General features: G+C 45.6%; 1 protein-coding gene and 1 long non-coding RNA gene across 3 annotated transcripts; one reads left to right on the forward strand and one right to left on the reverse strand.

Annotated features, from left to right (window-relative positions):
• Positions 1–2,816: 2,816 nt before the first annotated feature.
• On the reverse strand, positions 2,817–4,134 carry LOC123467548. The gene is made up of 3 exons (XM_045167412.1): positions 3,913–4,134; positions 3,103–3,375; positions 2,817–2,942 (listed from the first exon to the last, which is right to left on the reverse strand). The coding sequence occupies exons 1-3, from the start codon at positions 4,132–4,134 to the stop codon at positions 2,817–2,819; spliced, it is 621 nt and encodes a 206-aa protein (XP_045023347.1).
• A 5,674-nt stretch (positions 4,135–9,808) lies between these two features.
• On the forward strand, positions 9,809–11,120 carry LOC116933511. 2 transcript variants are annotated; one of them, XR_006641786.1, is made up of 4 exons: positions 9,809–9,973; positions 10,067–10,556; positions 10,640–10,757; positions 10,820–11,120. It is a non-coding gene; the product is annotated as an uncharacterized LOC116933511 (long non-coding RNA). The 2 variants fall into 2 exon arrangements; XR_006641785.1 differs by having other exon boundaries at positions 10,067–10,757.
• Positions 11,121–16,202: the final 5,082 nt, after the last annotated feature.

The following is a 16,202-nucleotide window of genomic DNA, read 5'->3' on the forward strand; positions in this document are numbered from 1 at the left end:
TGAATTAAGAATGAAGGCGATAGGTTGCATGAAGACAGCGATAAATGGCGGGGGGAGCATGAAGTGAACATGACATAAAGTGGCTGTAATTGTTATAGATCAAGGCGATTGGGGGCTCGGCGTTCACGATGGCTACGTCGCGGGGGGGAATCAGATGATGGGTGATTGGTTGCTGGATGTGGAGCGGTTCCATTTGCTTCCTAATCGCGAGGTGGCGTGTTCGGGCTTCCTTCAGGATCTGGGGCAACTGCGGCTCGGATCGGACGTAGCAAGCGCCGGTTTCGCCACAGGACGCTCTCGCTTGCAAATTTTACGCGATAGGAGCGGAATTTCCCGGTGGCTACGATAACGCCGACTTTTTCCCATAACTTGGTTTTCTCATCTTGAATGCGGACTTCAGTTCCGATTTTGAGCGGTGCCAAAGCATGAGCGTGTGCGTCGTAGTAGATTTTCGCTTTGGCTGAAGCGGTGGCGATGCGATCACGCTCCATTGTGGCGGTTTTCCAGCGGGGTGCATAGGAAGAATGGTGGGCCGGTACGATTGAACGCAGGTTGTGGCCGAACATAATTTTGGCCGGGGAAGATCCCGTTTCTCCGGGGGTGTTGCGTAGCTCTAGTAGGCCCTGGGAAAATGCTTCGGTGGAAAAATCGCCAGTGGGGGCGAGCTTGGGCACCAAAGACTCCATTATTTTGACGGCCGCTTCGGCGTGGCCGTTGCCCTGGGGATAGTGCGGAGACGATGGGGCCGGCGCTACACCCCAACGATGAAGAAATTGCTGGAAAGATCCTGCTGCAAACTGGGGTCCGCCGTCCGAGCGGAATCGGATGGGCACGCCTAAATCGACGAAGTTCTCGGCGATGGCTGCAATGACGTCTTTGGCCGTCGGATCTCGATGCCACTTGTGTACTGCCGGACAAGCGATAGATATAGACCAGCACGTGCAGATTCCCGTGCTGGAAAAGGTCAGCCGAGACGTCCTCGAAGATGCGATGCGGTGGTGGCTTCACCAACATGGGTTCCCTGGGTAGGCTCGGGCGAACTTGCTGGCATGATTGGCACCCTTCGATGAGTAGGACTATGTCGTTGGACATTCCGGGCCAGTAAAGCGCCTGCCGCGCGCGTCGTTTCGTCCTAGTGATGCCTTGGTGGGACGAATGGAGCTTCTGGAGGATATCACGTCGCGCTGCTTGGGGCACCACGATCCGACCGTTGTATAGCACCAATCCGTCGTCGACGGAAAGATCCATGCGGACGGCCCAGAATTGACGGATGTTGGCAGACGTGTGGCGGCACTCCGACGGAAAGCCGTTTGAAATGGCCTTGATTAACCCGTCGTAGGCCGTGTCCGTTGCGGCTAACGATCGCAAATTGTCAAGAAGTGGGTCACGCAGGTACGGTGTAGTTTCCGGAGCCTCCTCGTCACTGACCGACTGAATGCGACGTACGATGCAGTGATGCGCGTGCGATGAGATGTCCGCGTTGACGGCGACGTCTTCTTCCGAGGGCTGGCCGACGGGGGAGCGGGATAAAGCGTCGGGAATGGAATGATCTTTACCCTTCCTCCAAATCGTGGTGAAGACAAATGGAGAGAGACGTTCTTTGAGGCGTTGTAATTTGGGGTTTTCCACCATGTCGAGAGTCTGCCGGTCCAAGATCGAGACGAGTGGCTGGTGGTCGACCAATAGTGTGAATTTCGGGAGACCTAACAGAAACAAACGACACTTGCGCACCGCCCATTCGACGGCCGCCAACTCAAGCTCGACAATAGCATAGCGTGTCTCCGGATCAGTGCACCAGCGGGAATTGCATTCCACGAGCTTCCAGATTGTGCCGTGCCGTTGCAGCAGGGCGTAGCCCAATCCGTGTTTGATTGACGCGTCCGTCTGTAGCATAGTTTCCAGCTGCGGGTCGAACTGCGTGAGGATTGGGGGACTGATGAGCGCCTTCTTGACGTCCTGGAACGCTTTTTCGTGGTCTGGGGTCCAGATGAATGGGTTGGACGTGCGTAGCAGTGGGCGGAGTGGTTCTTTTAACCCGCTTATGGAGCTGGAGAAACCGGTGAGCTGTTCCACTAGGCCTAAAAATGAGCGGAGTCCGGTGATGTCCTGTGGCCGTGGAAAGTCAGCGATTGCCTTTAATTTGTCGGGATCCGCACCGATGCCGCCGCGCTGGATGATGTAGCCGACCCATTTCACGCGCTCCTGAGCAAAGAAGAATTTTTTCGGATTGAACGTGAAGCCGGCGTCGTGTGCCGCTTGGAGCACGGAGCAGACGCCTCGCACTTGGGCCGGGAAGGAGCGGTCGAAGCGCAGCAGGTCGTCCACGACGCGCACGGTGTTGGATAGGTGGCTGAAAGCGGCGTCGGCTCGGTGATTGAACTCGTCGCTGCTGCAGCTCAGCCCCATGGAAGCTCGCAAGTACTTATACCGACCCCACGGGGTCATGAAGACCGTGAGGTGTTGACTGGCTTCATCCAATGGGATCTGGAAGTAACCATTGGTGGCGTCGAAGCAACTAAAGTAGACGGCGTCGCTGTCGACTTCCGATACGGCGTCGCGGGGTGTCCGAACTGGATGGGTTGGCCGGCGAACATATCTGTTTAACCGGGTATGGTCAACGCAAACGCGTAGTCTCCCGTCCTGTTTCCGCAAGACGACGAGGGGGGCAGCCCAGTCGGACGGTTCGGTCACGCGGACAATAATTCCGGCGGCTTCCATATCGTCCAACATTTGTTTCACTTCCGGTCGGTCAGCATACGCAATGGGGCGGGTGCCGTTGACGTAGTACGGCACGAAGTCGTTGGTCAGCTCGATGGTCATGGCTGGTCCGTCAATACAGCGTAGGCCCTGGGACTGGTCGAAAACGACGTCGAAGTGAGCCATGATGGCCGAACGGGTTTGGCTGATAAGTTCCTCCGTCGGTTTTTCGGGTAGAGGGCCACCTAAGAAAGAAATAGGATCGGATGGTGGGGTGGACTGACCAACGGATCGGATGGACGATTGGTCGCCGGCTGGAAGGGGATAAGTGGGGTGCAAAATGTCCAGCAAAATGCAATCTACGCAAGAAAGTAGCATGCCACGTATTGCCGGGCAAAAGATCACGGTGCATTGCGCCTCACGCGCTCCGTAGCGGACTGTAAGTTCCAGCTGTCCGATGGATAGTAGAGTGGAGGAGCGGTCTGCCTGGACGAGGTCGTATTTGGCTCCGGAAAGGTCAGTTTCGGCAAGGCCGAGGCTGTTCAACACGTCGAGACCGGCGACGGATACTTCCGCTCCCGGATCCGGAATTGCTGATGTAACTGCGGTAAATGCTCTTGCGGAGCCCGTACGTAAATCCAGGGTGATAATTGGAGTTTTCCGGTGACAATTAGTGACCTGAAGGTTGCACACAGCAATGTGCGGCACCTTGGCCTTGAATCGGACCGATTTCTCTCGCGACGCAGACTCACTTTGCGGTCGTTTCGGGCAGCGTGGTGAAAAATGATCTGCTTCGTTGCAGATATGGCACTTCCGACCGATGGCCGGGCAAACTTCTTCCTTGTTATGGGCCGATCTGCCGCAAGCGTTGCATGTTGCCGTTCCGGGTGGCAGTGGCTTTCGACGTGGCCTGGCATTTAACGCGTTGACGGATGATTGTCCGCTTAGCGTGCGTTCGTTAGCGCGGGCGGATTCCTCTCCGCGGCATAAGTTCACCGCTTGCTGCAGGGTCGGGAAGGGGGATAGACTCAATAATTTCCTTCGCGATTCGCCGTCTCTCACGCCGGCCATGACTCGGGTCGCCAAACGCTCGTCCGAGCAATGAACACAGAGTTCCGCCGTTCCCGCCAGTCTCTTCAACCGGATAAAAAATTCGTCGAAAGTTTCGTTGGCTGATTGGTGACATTCTTCGAATGCAACGCGGTCCAATGCCACGTTTCGCTTTAGGCGAATATGGTTTGCGATGGCGTCCAAGATTTCCGATGGCAAAGTAGTATTGTTGGGCGTTGGTGGCACGATATTTCCGCGAGGGGCGTTGAGGAGAAGCTGCAGCTGATTTGATATCGTATCAAATTTGGTTTGAAGGGCGGCCTGCCCTTGCTCGAGGAAGTCGAAACGGGCTGCAGCGTCGGCGGCGGCGTCGTCTGCGTCACCCATGTTGCCACGTGCGTTGGACGAACTGGTAGGCGTGTTGGTGCAATCAAAACGCAGCATTGAACGCAACCGGACGAAGCACTGTGTCACACGATGTCGCAGGATAAACTTTGGTCGACGTAACGACGACGCAAGATGGCGGGGCTAAACCATGGGATGTTGAGAACGACCACGCGAAAGGGGAGTGGAAGGGTGATAACGGGCAATTCGTACGTGTGGTGGCTGCCAGTTAGTCAGAGAGATTAGGGGAAAAAAAACACACAGAGGGAATACGAACGTGTTTCTACAACTGCGCCATGTTATGATCGAGTAGGCGAGTAAACGGCTCGATCGCGAATCTTTGTATTTCGCACAGGGAAACGACGACCTTCGTTCTACTCGGTCGTCACGAGACTGAGGCCTAGCTGTTAGCCCTCGGCTTGACATGGGGGCACTCTAGCGGCCAGACAGGTCACAACAGTGTCTGCCAGAATGTGGATCGCTATTCTATTTATATCAACAGCGAAAGAAATGATGTCTTGCTCCTCATATGTGAGTTGAAACACATTGTTTGGCACGTCGTCATCTGATGAACTTGCAACGTCATTAGGTGGAGATTGGGGGAATAGCCCCTTTGCTTGACTATGGGTTGGGGTGTTGGGGGCTTTTGGAGTTGAAAACGGTTGTGTGGCGCTTGTTTCTGGTTGCTTTAAGGCAACTCTTTGCCCCTGATTCTGAAAATCCCATGGCAAGAAGCGACACATGGATTCTAAGTGATGGAGTTTTCGGCATCGTGGGCATTGGTGGTTGCGAGCCGGGCACTCAAACAGCCTAATATAATAATCGTCCCCACAGGAGCTACAAAACTTTTTTCCATTGTCGTTTTGGTGTCCTGCTTGCCATTGTTGTGGGTAGTTCGTCATGGCAACCTGCTGGTTGCGTTGCTGATGTTGGGTACGCTGGTTATTATCTTCATTTCGTTGACCTGAGGGGAATGGCTCGTGCTGTTGGTACTGCGATTGTTGCTGATGTAGCTGTACTTGCGGTTTGGACTTGTTGGATATGGCCATAGCATGTTGAGATTGACGCTGTTCAATTAGATTGGCTTGTTGTGACGCAATTTCTTAACGCGATGTAAATAATTCCCCCTAGTGTCGTCGGAGTGAACCCTACCACCTTTCTGTGTTTCCTGAAAGACGGTAGGGTTCACCCCGGCGACCGAGATCAAGTTGAGACGTGGGCAATAGAGCTCTTTGGGGTTTGTTTTGTTTTGCCCTTTTATCTGGCAACACAGAATGACGCAGCACTAGCGCAAGTATATAAAATATATTAAACAAAGCAGTGCAAGGCAACAAAGCGTTCTGTGTTTTTCATCCTTAGCTAAAATTGAGAGCTTGTCGTGTTGATAGGTGTGTACTCACGTACAAGGATATGGTGTAAAATTGTTTGCTGCAAAAAAAATTACTTCCCAACTCAAAGCTGACGACGAATGCAGTTTTTTTAGCAAATTTCACACCATAACCATACCTAGCAACACCACAAGCTCTCAGATTTAGCTATCCCATATAGCACATTTCTGCCATCGGATGTCCGAATCATGGCCGAACATCCGTTAGATATCCATGTACTCAATGGGTAGTTCCAGGGATGTCCGTCGGCTAGTAACTTAGGAAGCACAATGGATGTGCAAAAATTACATTCTACAGACCTCCTTCAAACAGCCAAGAAGATTTGCAATTGTTCATTAAAGGATCGGCCTCGAGCCAATCGGGGTGCTTTTTTCTGATCTGGTTTCTCATTTCGGGCCATTCAGGATGAAAAATTCTTCTCACCGAATTCAATTGGGATTTAATCAAGTTAATTAATCGGGGACGCTACCCCTATTGCAATTAATCGATTTATGCAAAAACATAATCGATTGACTGTTTTACTCGATCGATCCGATAACAACCCCGATAATAGCTCGTTTTACCCGCCTAACCCGATTTTTACCCTGAAACCATAAGAACGGCCATATTTTTAAATGGCGTCAGGGCAATCGGGTTAACCTCGATTTTTTCCCCGCACCACCCCGGTTGAAAAAGTGGAACCTCAATTCAGCCCTAAATGCCCTTTTTCGGTGCGGGATGGTTTACCCGGTTAGAGCTAATCGGTGCCGATCGCTCAGTTTCATTATTGATTGTCGAAATTTATTTTTTTTCCAAAAGGGAGGAATTTAACAGTGTTCAAATTTTGTCCTAGAACGTATTTTTATTTTAAGTCCAGCATTTACTACGAAAAGTATGAAAAAATAAGGGGTAGTTATCTATTTGCCGGGATGGTTTATTTTCTAATTTATTACAAAATAATGAATAAAATATAAGTAATTCGCGAGTTTGTTTGCGCAGGCTTATCTTTTAGCTTATGGGAACCAAGCCATTGGAAATTAACTTAGGCTATATAAAATAATGGAGCAAAGAAAATATATATTGTTCCGCATTTCATAATATTCGAAGTAAGAAAAGTAAGCATATTGTCGCGGCTGAAAAGGGAGATTGGTTATCTCTTCGCAGAGATGAGTCATCCGCTCCTTGGACAACGCTGCGATCGTGGCGAAGAAATTATCGGGAGAAGTTCGCTCTAAGAAAGATACGCAGATACGCAGTCCGGAAGGGGAGTAATTCGCGCGACGGTATAAAACGCTGCCCCGAATCTGCGTGTGATGAGTCTCCATCGGGTGAGCTCCCGGAGCTGGGCTCCGTAGGAGAAGTTCCCTGGCTTCCCTAGAGTTCTTCAGACGCTTCTCCAACTTTTGGTAATGGTTATCCCTTTTGTTTGAGTTAAACCATTGTTTAGAATTTAAGTCATCACTTGTTGTATTCGTTTGTTCTTGTCCAAATACAACTCGTGTGACAATTGGTGGAGATACAGTCCGTTACCCGTGAGTAACGAAATCGTGCTTTAAGTGACAATTGGTGGAGACGCAGCTCGTTACCCGTAAGTGACGAATTAGTGCCGCAGAGTTTTAAAATTTGAGACGCAGCTCGTTACCAGTAAGTAACGAATTTGTGCTGCGGTGGGGCAATTGTTGAAGACGCAGCTCGTTCCCTGAGAGTAAACGAAGTCGTGGTGCAGTCATTGTTAGCTGATGCCGAAGAGGACCAACCCACGGCTACCTAGTTGCCCAAGAGACCCCAGCCGACGATTACATCCGCTTCGAGAACTGTCAAGCGTTCCGGTAGAAACTTCACCTACCCCAGCCTCATCGTTGGAGAGTGGAACTTCCTTTGTTGGTGAAGCCCTAAAATTTTTAAGGTCCTATTCCAAAGGACCATTTGACCAAAGAAGCTGACAGTCAGGGTGAATCAGTCGAGACTTCAAGAGGCTTATACTCGGATCCAGAAACCAAGGTCGATTTGAGAGCGGCGATGAGTCCAGTTGTTCCGGTCGGGGGACAACTATTTATAGTGCCATCAAGGCATATTGAGCTGCCGCAAAGACAAGCTATGGAAGCTGTCAGAAAATTTATTAGCCCGCCAATCTTCTGAAAAAAATCAGAAGAAGATGCGCACCAATGGATGGAGCGCTTTGAATAACATTCTACCCACAACAGATGGGGTGATATTAGAAAAAAAAAAAAATTGAAAAGTATTTTGATGACGCCGCCAGGAGCTGGTTCAAGTGTACAAGGCTCCCGAACGAGTGGATGGTAAATCTCAAACGGCCGGAAGATATGCGATTGCAGCGCCTCTTCCGTGGCCGAAGACAGGCGGTTTAAAGAAAAAAAAAAGAAAAAATACGATAAAAATACTTAAGGGAAAATCCTTAAGACTATCCGGGAAATACAAGAAACATTTAAACAAGTAAGCGCAACCGGAAAGAAGAAAAACGAAGGAGTAAAAGTCCCTTATTTGCCAAGAGGACGCAAGCTGATTTTTAGTCTCATCAACCTTCGTGGATCGCAGAAGATTAGTACAGTCGGGTCGCCTGTCTTGAAGAAGGGGGACCTGTCGCGGGTGAAAAGGGAGATTGGTTATCTCTTCGCAGAGATGAGTCATCCGCTCCTTGGACAACGCTGCGATCGTGGTGAAGAAATTATCGGGAGAAGTTCGCTCTAAGAAAGATACGCAGATACGCAGTCCGGAAGGGGAGTAATTCGCGCGACGGTATAAAACGCTGCCCCGAATCTGCGTGTGATGAGTCTCCATCGGGTGAGCTCCCGGAGCTGGGCTCCGTAGGGGTAGTTCCCTGGAGTCTTATCATACCAACGCTCTCCGAGTTTGGTATGGTCATCCCTTATTGTTATTAGTTAAAAGTGAATAATTGTCTAGAATTTAAGTCATCACTTGTTGTATTCGTGTATTCTTGTTCTAATACAACTCGTGTGACAATACTTATGATAGGATTTTAATTTCAAATAAAGAAAAACTACTTTAAACTTAATAAATCATGCATAAGTTTAAAATTTTAAAAATAATTTAGCATAATTTGTTGAATAGAGCAGTAAAACATCAAGGGTTGCGCGTTCTCCACAAATGCGAAAAATCTGATTTGTGTCCTGGCTGCTATGGCTGCACCCTCTTATGAAGAGCCAGCTCCTTCACGTTTAAAAATAAGTTTTAGTAACTACAATTTAGATTTCCCCCCTTTTCTTTATTACAGCGGGTACGCTATTCATTTCTTCATTTTCTAATTTTTTTTCTAGCCCCAAATCTATCTAGTTTATTTTTATTTAATTATTGTTTGTGAGTGGCTGTATTTTGCTCGTGGCTCGTTCCTTTGTAGCAGATAAAATTCATGCAGGAATCAAAATTTTTCTGCTAGAAGAGACGAGCCCCTTAAAACTATCCATTTCTGTAAAATAATTAAGATAATTTTCAATAACAAAAAAATTTTGGGCAAGAAGTTTTTTGTAGTTTTTGCGCTCTAGAGATATACTCGATTCCATAGACTTAATCAAAAATTTTCATCGTTTTTGATACTTTTTAGTGTATGAATATTTTTTCATAAATTATAAAGAAATGGATAGCCCTTATCAAGAGGGTTTTGGGTCGGGGTATGGTCGTATGAGTGATTTTCCGCCCAGTAGGACTGCCATCTGTCGACAAATGAGTTTCGGCGTGGAGTGAAACAACGCACCCACAAGAGGCGCTCCCACCGGGCAGAATATCACTCTTTCTCCCCGACCACCCCGACCCAAAACCCCCGTTTTTTTGTATGGTAATCCCCGCAAGAGGGTACCCCTTTTCTGAGAGGGAAAATAGCCACAGTGGAGGAAACAGGGGTCTCTATATCTGATGTAAACATCATCCTATAATCATTTGTTTCAGAAAAATTTGATAGAGTAGGTTGTTTAAAGTTCTTTTATAAAATCTTAATAAATTCGAACTACAGGACCCGCCCTTAGTATCCGAACGCAAGGGCCATTTAACCCAGCGTCTTATGGCGAATAGAGCAGTAAAACATGCTGCGTTGCGCATTCTCCACAAATGTTAAAATCTCATTTGTGTCCAAATTGTCTGCAGCCGCTGCAGCCTCTTATGGAGAAAATACCTTTTTCGCTTTTAAAATTGAGTTTTGTTAAATAAAATTGTGATTTCTTCCCTTCTCTTAGTGAAATTGTAATCGCAATTCATTTCTTTATAATCTGTAAATTTTTTTAAGACACAAGTCATTGAATTGGTTTTAAATTTAATTATTTATTATTAGGGGTTTATTTTTGTTCTTGTCTTCTAGCAGAAGAATTTCGTTGTCATTGTGAGTTTGTTCTCGTTAGAAACGTAAAACTTGACAGGTTTCATGAAGTGTTGCGTCTTAAACTGTGTAATGCAACACGAACGGAGTAAAGTTTTCTCTTACTAACTGCGGATACACTATTATTCTGGTGATAATTTAATTTTTATTACAATTTGAAACTCTAAATAGTTTATTTTATATTTACATTTTTGTAAAGTTGTTTTTTTTTGTTTTTGACCAGGCGACATGGCTGATGGTGACAATCATGTTGTCATCAGTGAACCTGTTATTACAATTTTTCAACTTAGTGATTATGCAAAAGGGTTGGTTGGGGTTAAAAAGGAGTTTTATCTAGAAAAATTAACAAAGTGTAATATAGACTGCCCGTATTACATTCCAAAGGAACATTGGGTTTGTGATCCATCCATCATTGAAAAAATATCCCCACGCCAGCTGTCAGAACATGACGTCTATATGTATTTAATTGCTAGAAGAAGTCAGGACACAGGACTTCAATTAAAAGCCATGAAAACTATACAAACAGCCAATTTCATGGTAAGTAATGGTTGGGTAAGTAAATTGTGTGCTATTAAACTTCGACATGGGGCTGTCATTTTTAAAGGAAATGTACGACATTCTATGAGTTTCAACAGCAAGAAAGATTTGTGTACATGGGTAGCCATCCATGAAAATGCTAGTGTTATGGCTGGACACTGTACATGCACTGTTGGGTAACTCTAACCTTATAAATAACATAGTATTTAAAACATTGTTTTGGTTAACTAATAACATTGTATGCATTACATTTTAACAGGTTAGGTGGAGTTTGTACACACTTTGGTGGTGTACTTTACAGTATCATGAATCTTATAACAACCCCTTGAACATCCAAAGAAAAGTCTAGGATTTGTTCAACCAAAACCTTACCTGTGGTATTTCTAATATATTTTCATGTTTATATACAGTTTCCTACATTGAGGTTGGCCAATTACAGAACTTAAGTACCAGTATTGCAGATTTAAAGTGTGCAACTACTAACAACAAAAGTCCATTGACTGTTTTAAAAAGACAAAAAAAATGATGAATATACCAGAAATGAAAGAAAAAGAAATAGATGAATTGAATCAGGTGTTACTGGAAAACCGGGCGGTGCAGCTTCATGTAGTAAATGCCTTTGCTGACTACTTTACTCCAAAACCAATCCCAACTCGGTTGAGTTCAGTATTTAACCCTTTATTCAAAAACGGAAAAACGCTAACAGACATTTTAGAGGAATGCAACAGATTGCTAAGGACACAACTCATTGTAACTAAAGAATCAGCACAAGAGGCTGAAAGATTAACGTTACACCAACGGAAGAGTCCAATTTGGATGGATTTGCGAATTGGTAGATGTACAGCAAGTAATGCGTACAGCATTTGCAAGACGGACTGTGATAACCCCTCGTTATCTTTGGTAAAGAAAATATGCTTTCCTGGGAAAAAGTTGTCTACTCCAGCAATTCAGTATTAATGTTTTTTTTAAGAATTTTGATTTCTTGTACATGTTTTTTTATTCACATTTGAAGGTTTGGAATTGAAAACGAGACGAAGTGCATCAAAACAGGTCTTGCACTGTTGAAGAAGAGGAATCTTCATCCTGGTTTTACAACCACTAAGTCAGGATTGGTCCTTTCTCTTGAACAGCCTGGTCTAGCTGCGTCCCCAGATGGCTTCTTTCTGTGCCCGTGCCATGGAAGAGGCGTCATCGAAGCAAAGTGCTGCTGGAGCCATAGGCAAGAAAAGGTAATAGATGTCATTAAATCTGGAGACAATTTTTACCTGCTAAATAACACTGAAGATCCGGAAAACTCTTTCTGTTTAAGAAGTACGCATCCGTACTATTATCAAGTTCAGCAACAAATGTTGGTAACCGAATCGTCATTTTGTTTATTTATGGTTTATACTGAAGTTGACATAGCTGTATCTATGGTTCTCCCCGATGCAGTTGTTTGCCTAGAAATTAAGGAAAAAACCTCTAAATTTTTTTCTACAGTACTTTTACCACAAATGGTAGCAGAGTGGTTTGTAAAAATTGATTACGTTCCAGTAATATCAAATAGTGTTGAAGTGAATGTTAATAACGATGGCATTGTAATTGGGGAGGAGATGCAAGCTGAAAATTTGTGTAATGGAAGTACAACCAAGTATACTGATGTTATTTCCGCAACGGCAACAAATGGTAATTCCGCAGGTTCAAGTAGTAGCCATCAAACATACTACACTTGTTGCACAGGAGTTTCAGACAAGGGAAGAGTGATAACATGCAGTAACATTGATTGTTTAGTGGGTACTTATCATAAGTCATGTGTGAAGCCGGCAAGGAAACGGTTTGGCCCTACTTGGATGTGTAAATCCTGTGCTGATATAAAAAAAAAACCAAAAAAAGGAATATCCTTTTGGATAACAGTGAAAACGTAGGAAGTACAGCTAAGTTAAGTAAACGAAGAAATGTGAAACCACTCCAATCTATTAATTCTAATTTGTAATATCACTTGTATTATTATGTATAAATTGTTTAAATGTTATATCAAGAATGAATGTTCAAACATTTTAAATACAGATGTATCATTAGTCCTGTTGCAGACGGCCCCGTCTGTCTCCTTACTCCACCTATGAGTCCCTTTCTGTATTGTTTGGGTGCCCTGAGGGCCCTTGTGATTGTCCCTTGTGACCGTCAGTTGGCGTGACTGTCACGTAAGCCGGCCGGCGCACGAGTAGGACAGTTAGACCTGGCGTAGCAGTCGAGACAAGTGTGTCTCCGTAAGTCTTACTGTCGTAAGCAAGTTTAAGAGAGAGCTTTGGCCAACACCTGGCTCCTTCGCGTGCATTGTGTTTCTTGTGTTTAATATATTCGTGTAAGAACCCTAATTCATTTGTCGTTTACTTATTTATTCGTGTAATTTAAACAATCTGATTAGTCGAATCCGCTCGTCGGCTGAGCAGATTGCAACATTTGGTGTCAGTCGGTCGTCGGGCCATTGAATAGCTCTCATTTTTTGTTGTTTTTTTTTCTTCTCCTCTCTCTCTTTGTAAAATTTTCTTTGTGAGAGCTGCCCGTGCGAAATTCACGTAGTTTTTTTTTTCCTCTCTTTTTTTTTTCTTGTCGCGTCACCAGCCCCCTCCCCCAAATTTTTCACATTCTTTTTTTTTGGGTTGAAAACGCCCCCTCCCAACCCCCCAACTTTTCGCGCGTAAAACCACGTGGCCCGTTGAGGCCTGGGAATAATTCGTGTCATTTTTTTTTTGTGTGTGTATGTGTGTATGTATGGCTTATATAATCTGCGTGATAGCCGCCATTTCTTTTTTTTTCTTTCGCGTTAATACGCTTTTTTGCTCCGGTATTGAGCAGAGTTGGTATTATTTCGTTTCTTTTGCTCTAGTATTGAGCAGAATCAGTATTGATTCTGTCCTTTTTTGTTTTGTTTTGTTTTGTTTTGTTTTTTTTCTCTTTCCCCGATCACGTTGTCCAGTTGTCGTGTGTCGTAACGACAACCACCACCCGTATCTGTATTTCGTTTATTTATTTATTTTTCTTTTTTTTTGTTGTTGTATATTTAACTAACATTTGGTAGTAAGTAAGTGTGTGGAGTCCTGTCGATAGGTCTTGGGAAATCATATGCCGCCTAAGCGTACAGATCCTTCAGTGCCATTTCAAATAGTAACGCGTTCAACCACCAGGACGGTAGCCACGCCGTTGAAACCTGCACGAGTAGTAGTGCCGACCACACAAGTACCGTCACCGTCCCTGCGTGGTGGCGTGAGTAGGCTCACTTATAATTTACCAGTTTCAGCAACTGCAGTTTCAAGGGTACCAGACATGGCGCTGCCCCAGGATCTAATTGATGCTCTGAGAAATCTCACGACGGCAATGGGCCAAGATCGACTAGCTGCCCAAAATCAGGCGGCAGATCTTTTGAACGCGTTGGACCAACAGCGTCAACAGTCAGCGAACTTGGTGCAACAGCTGGCCAACAATGCAGCAGCCGGACAGAACCAGCAGCAACAGCAAAATCTTCCCCAAGCTCCAGTTTTACCCATTCCACGTATAGCAAATGCGGCTGGCGACTCCATTCCATGCTTTGAAGGTAAGCTGATGGATTTTCCGCAAGATTTTATTGATTTCGTTGATAGGGTAGCCGTGGCCGAGGGCTGGACAGATGCGCAGCGCATTCAAGTAGCAGCAAGGCGTCTGCTAAAAACAGCGTTGGATTGGCACATCCACATAGGCCACACCCACGCAACTTGGAATAATTGGTCGCTGGCATTCACGGCGAATTTTTCACCTCGATTGCACGTGAGTGAATGGCTCCATCTAGTGGAAGATAGGCGGCAGAAAACCGGCGAATCGGGTATAGAGTACGCTTTGGACAAGCATAAGGTATTGCGTGTTGCCCCTATCCCACTTAATGAGGAGAAGATGGTTGCATTTTTGATAGATGGCCTCGCAAGTTGGCAACATGTGGCCGCCATGACAGCGAACCGTCCAGCCAACGTCACGGAGTTTATTCAGAGGATAAGGGAACTAGAGACTCTTGGCGTTGCGTCTCGCTTGGTACCTCCACCAGCACATGGACCAGTGGTGCCACCTTGGGCTCCACCAGTGGTTCCACCAGCGGCTCCGACAGCAACCCCACCATTGGCGCCATCTAGCGCTCCTGATTTAAATGCCACTCTAACAGCATTTGGCAACCAGCTGGTTCATCAACTGACTGCACAGTTCAACAAGATGACAATAGGGAGTCGTGGTACCGGTGGTGGAGGAGGCGGAGGTGATCGTGGTGGAAGAGGCGGAGGTGATCGTGGTGGAAGAAGCGGAGGTGATCGTAGCGGAGGAGGATGGGTCGACCCTAGCAAACGGAAATGCTACAACTGCGGGGTGGTTGGCCACATCTCCCGTCACTGCCCAGCAAAGTCGGGAAAAGGACCGACCGGAAGTTAGGAGCAAGGCCTATGCTAACCGGTTATGCACACCTTCCTTGTCGTCCCCAGCTTCCACTGGTTAAGGTATTCATAGAAAATATTGGTGAAGTGACTGGCCTGGTTGATTCAGGCGCTAGTTTGTCTGCTATAAGACTTAGTGTAGTAGGGAATGTTTTGGATCCTAATCGTAAGAAACCTTTTGTAAATCTAACTGGGGTGGATGATAAAAAAGTCATTGTTGATTCATTTTGCTCTTTAAAAGTAAAATGTGAAAATAAGGTGGTTGAGTTAAATGAAGTAGCTGTAGTTAAAAATTGTCCATTTGCATTGATTCTTGGGGTAGATTGGATTTTGAAAAGTAAATCAAACTTGATTGTAGAAGATGGTAAAATTGTTTTAAAATCTCATGATTCAAACAGACCAAAAGTTAAGAAAGTTCGTTTTGCTGGCATTGAAGAACAAAATATTTGTATTAAAGAGGACGATGAGAACATTTTTTTTGTGTCTGACGAGCTGATTCATTCTTTGGAGGTAGAGAATAAAACAAAAAGGTGCCCTCGTGTGATAGGCACAGAAGTTAAAGTTGTGGAATCAGCTGTTATACCAGCAGAGTCTCTTTGTTTTGTAAAAGCTAAAATTTCTAAAGAATTCACTGGTAATGTTATCGTCAGGCCAAATATGTGTGCTCGTCCTGGTATGGAATGGGTTATTCCATCCTGTGTGGTAAAAGTGTCAGCGGGAAAACTTAAAATCCCCGTATTAAATATGAAAATGTCATCTCTTGTGTTACGTCGTAAAGGTTTTATAGCGTATGTAGATGCTGATTTCGATCACAACATGGTAGTCGTCGGGCAAGAAGAACAGCCAGAAAATCCTGTTTGCTCCTTGGTTAACAATGCTGTTCAACCCGATGAGAAGCTGAAGATCTTGATGGACGCTCGCGTAGGCGAAAACTTGTCGGAAGAAGAGAGGAGTGCCGTTTTCGAGCTCTTGAGCAAACACCTACGGTGTTTTCCCTCAGCAGATGGCGAACTGGGATTTACAAACATGGCGGAGCATTCCATTGACACTGGCGACACTCAACCAATTAGTTGCGTCCCGTATCGCGTATCAGCTGTGGAGCGAAGAATCATAATTGAAAAAGTCGCCGATATGCTGAAACAAGGTATCATCCGTCCATCATTTAGTCCCTGGGCAGCACCGGTAGTACTGGTAAAAAAAAAATCAGGTGACTTTAGGTTCTGTATTGACTTTAGACGTTTAAACGCAGTGACAAAAGAGATGTTTACCCTTTACCCCGATTGGATGACGTTTTTGATCGTCTTGCTGGTGCTAAATATTTTTCCAGTTTAGACCTGATGAGTGGCTATTGGCAGGTACCTGTTGCCTCCGCTGATACATGTAAAACAGCGTTTG

Source organism: Daphnia magna, unplaced genomic scaffold (assembly GCF_020631705.1).
Source record: "Daphnia magna isolate NIES unplaced genomic scaffold, ASM2063170v1.1 Dm_contigs191, whole genome shotgun sequence".
Lineage (NCBI taxonomy): Eukaryota > Metazoa > Arthropoda > Branchiopoda > Diplostraca > Daphniidae > Daphnia > Daphnia magna.

Bases quoted from the DNA above. Each gene is read 5' to 3' on its own strand.
- LOC123467548 (XM_045167412.1), bottom strand. From the start codon at position 4,134: ATGGGTGACGCAGACGACGCCGCCGCCGACGCTGCAGCCCGTTTCGAC. The intron at 3,376-3,912 runs GTGGCATTGGAC...TGCAACCTTCAG, and splicing joins ATATTCGCCTAAAGCGAAAC to GTCACTAATTGTCACCGGAA. The intron at 2,943-3,102 runs GTGATCTTTTGC...TTTCTTTCTTAG, and splicing joins CGCGTGAGGCGCAATGCACC to GTGGCCCTCTACCCGAAAAA.